At 59.9% G+C, this 5678-nt stretch overlaps 2 protein-coding genes across 2 annotated transcripts in view; one reads left to right on the top strand and one right to left on the bottom strand.

Moving 5' to 3' along the window:
* PTSG_05177 (KOX 6 protein) overlaps nt 1-3786 on the top strand; it is a 3913-nt gene extending 127 nt beyond the window's left edge. The window contains exon 1 of the mRNA XM_004993697.1: nt 1-3786. This exon is cut by the window's left edge and continues 127 nt beyond it. Coding sequence (XP_004993754.1) covers nt 414-3173 — 2760 coding nt within the window. The 5' untranslated portion in view covers nt 1-413 and the 3' untranslated portion in view covers nt 3174-3786.
* Nucleotides 3787-3803: 17 nt separating this feature from the next.
* On the bottom strand, nt 3804-5485 carry PTSG_12270 (dolichyl-phosphate beta-glucosyltransferase). The gene is made up of 5 exons (XM_004993698.1): nt 5371-5485; nt 5041-5184; nt 4752-4819; nt 4449-4534; nt 3804-4091 (listed from the first exon to the last, which is right to left on the bottom strand). The coding sequence occupies exons 1-5, from the start codon at nt 5473-5475 to the stop codon at nt 3997-3999; spliced, it is 498 nt and encodes a 165-aa protein (XP_004993755.1). The 5' UTR covers nt 5476-5485; the 3' UTR covers nt 3804-3996.
* Nucleotides 5486-5678: the final 193 nt, after the last annotated feature.

The following is a 5678-nucleotide window of genomic DNA, read 5'->3' on the forward strand; positions in this document are numbered from 1 at the left end:
CCAACCCGCCGCCAACGTTCATACTCCCTCCCCATCTCTCCCTGTCTCTTTTGATTGTCTCTGCTGTCGGTTACTTGACGTCAACATCTGCCTTTCCATCTCTTCATTTTCTTGAGTCACGTTAGACTGTCTTCACACACACACACACGCACGCACGCACACACACGCACGCACACAAGCACGCTGCATTTGCCGAGCGCGTGCAGTCCCATCACACCACACCACATCAAAAGCACGCCGCTGCCACACAAGCCCGTTACTTGCTGCCAACTGCCACCCGTTTCCTCCTTGCCTCGCTCGGTCGTTTGCACGTTGCTTTCCCTCGTGTGCATTCATTCGTGGCCACAGTTACCGTTCCGACCAACCATCTCTCCCCCCTCCCTCCCTGAACACGCGCCTGCTTTTTCTTGTGCATGTGCCAAGTTTTGATACCCACTTGCTCCTTTCATTTCCTTTCCCGTCGTGATTGTTGCTGTGACGCCTGGTTCTCCTTTCTCTCCACCTCCCCTTCACGCAGCGTGTGCCCAGCAGATAGTCTTGTTTCTCGGCCACTTTTGCTGCCACCCCTGCTTCACGTGCACAGCGCACACAACACCACACCGTGCAGTGCACACCCCCAACACTTGCCAACCCCTTCCACCATTCGCTCCCACACGCTCGCCATGGACGCACGTGCTTTTGCACACCGAGCTGCGCTGGACGGCGACGTGGACACCTTGAAGATGCTGGCCAACACAGACACCTCCGCCCTGATGGCGCCGACAGACACGGGCATGACCCCGTTCCTCACCTGCTGCGCCACGGGCCAGCTTGCCGCCGCCCAGTGGTTTGTGACACAAGGGTTTGCCACCATTGACGAGTGCGAGCACACCGTCAACGCAACCGGGCTGCACCTCGCGGCGGCCCGCAACCACCACGCCGTGGTGGAGTGGCTGCTCAGCGCAGCGCCCCACCTCGTCGACGTGCGCACCAAGGAGAACGCCACGCCACTGCGCATTGCCGCAGAGCTCGGCTCCCGCGAGCTCGTCTCCCTCCTGCTCCACTTCCACGCAGACCCGACCATCTCCGACAGCCAGGGCCTGACGCCGCTCGCGGTGGCCGTCAACGCGGGCCACCAAGGGGTCGCCTCCCTCCTCCAGCAGGCATTGCAGGGGCAGCGCGTTCCCGTCATCTCGCCACCAACCGCCACCGCCGGCAGCAGCAGCTCCAACGACAGCAGGAGCGCCTACCACGGCTCAGCACCCGCCGCCACCAGCAGCACCAGCGGTGAAGCCGTTGACCCCGCGAGCGGCGGTGCGGAGGGCGACGCGAGGGACGGGCGGCCAACAACACCGCAGTCGCCAAAGCTGCGGCGGCTGAGCGAGGACACGGGCATCCAGCAGATCCTGGACACGATCAGCCCGGGCAACTACGCGCTCTTCTCCCTGGAGCGCCTCAAGGAGACGCTGGAGGACAACGTGGCCATGAGCGGGCCCGCAACGTCAACTACCAGCAGCAGCGTCGCCACCGACGTGCCCTCCTCCCTCACGACAACGCCACCGCCGCCACCAGCAACACACGAGCAGCAACAGCAGCACTCACGTGTGATGTTCTCGATGGGTGCACCGTCCACGGCTGCCCCGACGCCACTCGTTTCCTCGTCATCGTCGGCACCAGCCACGGCAACCTCGGAATCGTTGTCGCTGTTCTTCCGCTCGGCGCTCAAGACCGAGCCCGAGCCCGAGCCCTCCGCCTCCGCCACACAGCCGCCATTCCAAACAGCCTCCGCAACTACTACTACTACAACAGCAACAGCAACAGCGACAGCGATAGGGTCGACGGCGCGCGCCCCGCTGCCGACGCTCAAGTCGCCGCTGCTTCGCATCAACGACGAGGACGACGAGGCCACGCGTACACACCCGCACGGCAGCGACGCGATGACGATGACGAGCGGCAACCCGCTCATGCGCAGCATCACGGACGACCTGCGCTCCATGGACAGCGACCAGTCGATTGAGTTCTCCGTGGACTCGGACTGGGCGTCAGACACGTCCTCCGTGTACTCGCCGCACGACCCATCGGCGACCACAGGCAGCACCAGCGGCAGCACGAGGGCAAGCACCACAAACATCGGCGCCATGCTACCTCGCACGGGGAGCCGGCAGGGCAGCTCGACAAACCTGACGGTGCCTGCAAGCACGGGACGCGGCGGCTCGCGGCGCGGGGGCGGCCGTCGTGGGCGCTCGCACATCTGCCCGCACTGCCACAAGAACTTCAGCTGCAGCAGCAACCTGAAGCGCCACGTGCGCGTACACACAGGCGACAAGCCGTACCCGTGCGAGGTGTGCGAGAAGACGTTCACCAACAGCAGCAACCGACGCAAGCACGAGCGGTCATGCCTGAACAAGCTCGTTCGCACGGGCGCCATCCGAAAGCTGCGGGTGACGCAGGAGTTTGCCGACTACCACCGCTCCCTTCTGGCAGGCCTCGACCTGCCCATGCAGATCATCCCTAATCCAACACCCGCTGAGCAGCAGCAACACGAGCAACACCAACAACCGCACCAACAACAGCACCCACAGCAGCCACAGCAGCAGCACCAACAACAGCGGCAGTCGACGCCAACAACGTCTGCCCCATCGTCGGCGCGCCTACCGAGCTCCCACCACCACCAACAGCAGCAGCAAGAACAACAACAACAACAACAACAGCACCAACACCAACAACAGCAGCAACAACAGCAGCAGCAGCAGCGCCACGTGAGCCAGAGCGGCATGCCGTCGCTGCACGTGTCAACGGCGTCCCCTGCGCTGTCGCCGTTTTCGCCGGGAGGGCCCTCATCCTCCATGCTCTCCCCGTCCTCCCCCTTCAATCTCCCCACCACGCCACGCAACGACGCCATGTCGCCACACAGTGCGTGGTTCACGGCGCAGTCGCCCATGCAGCAGGTGCTCAGCCCAGGCGTGGCCAGTGCCACCAGTGCCACCAGCCCCATGCTGGGCGTACCGGGCACACCCAGCGCAACCGCTCCCGTTGCCTACAGCACGAACAACGGCACGAGCGGTGGTGGCGGCGGTCGGGTGGTGGCTGGTGGCCGTACACCGGGGAACAGGGGCGGTGGTGATGCAGACATGTCGCAGTTCATCGCAGACTGGGTGGACTCCATCTTCGCGCAGCCAACGCAATCCTGGTGACACCACCACAGGGTGGTGCATTTGGACGGGGAGAAAGTTGGTTTGTGTTGGTTGCTTGGTTGCTTAGTTGCTTGGTTGGTTGATAGCGTATGGGGTGGTGACGGTGCTGATGATGATGACTCGAGTGAATAGTGAGACGAGATGTGCCATATGTTCTGCCTGACTCTTTTTGAGACTGTACACACCTCCCGAGGTTGCTGTCATTGTCGCTATCGCATTGTTTGTTCGTATGTTTATGCGTCGTTTGTCCTCCTTGTTACCTGCGTGTTGTTGGGTTGCGCATGCCGAATACAGCGACAACCATGTCATGCATGCCCGTTCGTTTAGCTGTCTTGCTGTCTTGTGTTTCGTGACCCCTCTTCGCCCCTTTGGCTGTCACATGGTGATGGATGGGGCTTGGTCGGTAATTCTTTTTCATGTGTCAGTGGTTTGGAATGTACATGTGTGGCTGTATGCAGACGGCGTGTGTGTGTTTGCTTGTATGGTGATGGCCTGTGCATGTACTCTTTCTGTGTATTGTGACCACCGCGTGCAAGTGCTGCATGCGCGCTTCCTTAAGGCACCCTGTTCTTGCGCTTTGTTCGTTCTCTTGAGATTAGAAGATACACCGACACGAACGACAAAAAGGGTGGGGGGGGGGGGAAGACGAAGGGGGACGACTGACTGGGACCAGGAAACAAGTGAGGGGAAATGGATGAAAATACACGCGCACACGAAATATGCACGCCATGCTTGCAGGCAAGCAAGCCTGGGCAGCACGCTGCCATGAACGATGGGAGAGTTCCTGCACCACGTTCGTCGTTGCGTCATGCCTGTGGGTGTCTCAGAGCGACCAGAAGCCAAACATGTACAGTGCCCGAATCCTCACGAGGTCGCGCGCCATCTGAATGGCGTCCAGCAACGGGTCCACTTTCGACCCTGCAGCAGTTGCAGTTGTAGAGGAGAGGAGGGGTGAAAGGATGAAGGTGGAAGAGGTGGAGGGGAGGGGGGTGAAAGGATGAAGGTGGAAGAGGTGGAGGGGAGGGGGTGAAAGGATGGAGGTGGAAGAGGTGGAGGGGAGGGGGGTGAAAGGATGAAGGTGGAAGAGGTGGAGGGGAGGGGGTGAGTGTGAGGCAGGCGAGAGGAGGGGAGAGGGCGACGCAAATGACGCCTTGATGACGCGTCACGTGTCGGCAACTAACAATCCACACACACACACATGATCACACAGACACACACACACACACACACACATAAACACACACGCGACCACGTGAGCAGACGAGGAAGACGCACCGTCGACCTCCTTCCAGTTGACGGCGACCTCCGCTGCCGGGAATCCGAGCCGCTGCGCCATGTACAGCAGCTCCACGTCAAACGCCCTGAGCGGGGAGCGGGGCAGAGGGGGGCAGGGAGACGTATGAGCAACACATGCACGCATGACCAACACACACACAGCAGACACGCGCAACAGCAATGGCACGCTGCGGTGGTGGGTGTGTGCACGTGTAATGCGATGTGCACAATTCAACACAGCAGAGCAAGCACAATCAAGCACAGCATAATCAACAACAGACAACGCAGCCTTCCCTTTCTCACCATCGTTCAATGTGCATGCGGGTGAAGAGCGCCTTGGCCGTCTTGCGGGTAAACAGCTTGAAGCCGCACTGGTGTTGCAATCGAATACACGAACGAACAAACAACAGGCCCACGTGCACGAGGCGGGGGGGGGGGAGGGAGAGAGGGAGGGGATTTTTGGAAAGTGAGCTGCAAACGACATAAGCGCACGGAGAAAGACGCGTGTCCACAACGCGCATGTGCACCACACAACGCGCATGTGCATCACACAACACGCATGTGCACCACACAACACGCCCCCAGCCCCAACCTGTGTGTCCTTGATGCCCTTGACGCAGAGGAAGGAGACGAGAAAGTGGAATCCAAACATGAGGACCGTGCGGAAAACCGAGCGCGACGCCACTGCTTCGTCAACCAGATGCGCGCGCGAGCCAACAACAACCGCATTCCCACCCTGTCGCGCGCGTAGTGTACAATGAGGAGGGAAGAGGGGTTGTGGATGAACTGAGTGAGCTGCAAGAGTGACACACACACACACATGGGAAAAAGCGCACACATGCACGAACACAGGAAATGAAAAGAGCGCGCGCACACATACACACACATACACGAACACATACACGAACACACACATACTAGCCTGCTGGATGTCGTTGAGTTTGTTCTGCAAGCGGGGGAGATCGCGGATATCCGTGGCAGCATCTGCATCTGCCATGAGAAGTGTCCGCCCACGTGCACTCAACATCCCCTAGCGTTGAAGCAGGCACCAGGGATTGCGGGGGGGGGGACACAAGCGCACCATAAGCGGGTGATGATGATGATGATGATGATGATGATGATGATGATGATGATGATGATGATGATGATGATGATGATGATGATGATGATGATGATGATGATGATGATGATGATGATGATGATGATGATGATGATGATGATGATGATGAC

This window comes from Salpingoeca rosetta, assembly GCF_000188695.1.
Source record: "Salpingoeca rosetta unplaced genomic scaffold supercont1.12, whole genome shotgun sequence".
Lineage (NCBI taxonomy): Eukaryota > Choanoflagellata > Craspedida > Salpingoecidae > Salpingoeca > Salpingoeca rosetta.

Bases quoted from the DNA above. Each gene is read 5' to 3' on its own strand.
- PTSG_12270 (XM_004993698.1), bottom strand. From the start codon at position 5,475: ATGTTGAGTGCACGTGGGCGGACACTTCTCATGGCAGATGCAGATGCT. The intron at 5,185-5,370 runs GCTAGTATGTGT...CGCGCGCGACAG, and splicing joins AACTCAACGACATCCAGCAG to GGTGGGAATGCGGTTGTTGT. The intron at 4,092-4,448 runs GTGCGTCTTCCT...CAACTGCTGCAG, and splicing joins CAACTGGAAGGAGGTCGACG to GGTCGAAAGTGGACCCGTTG.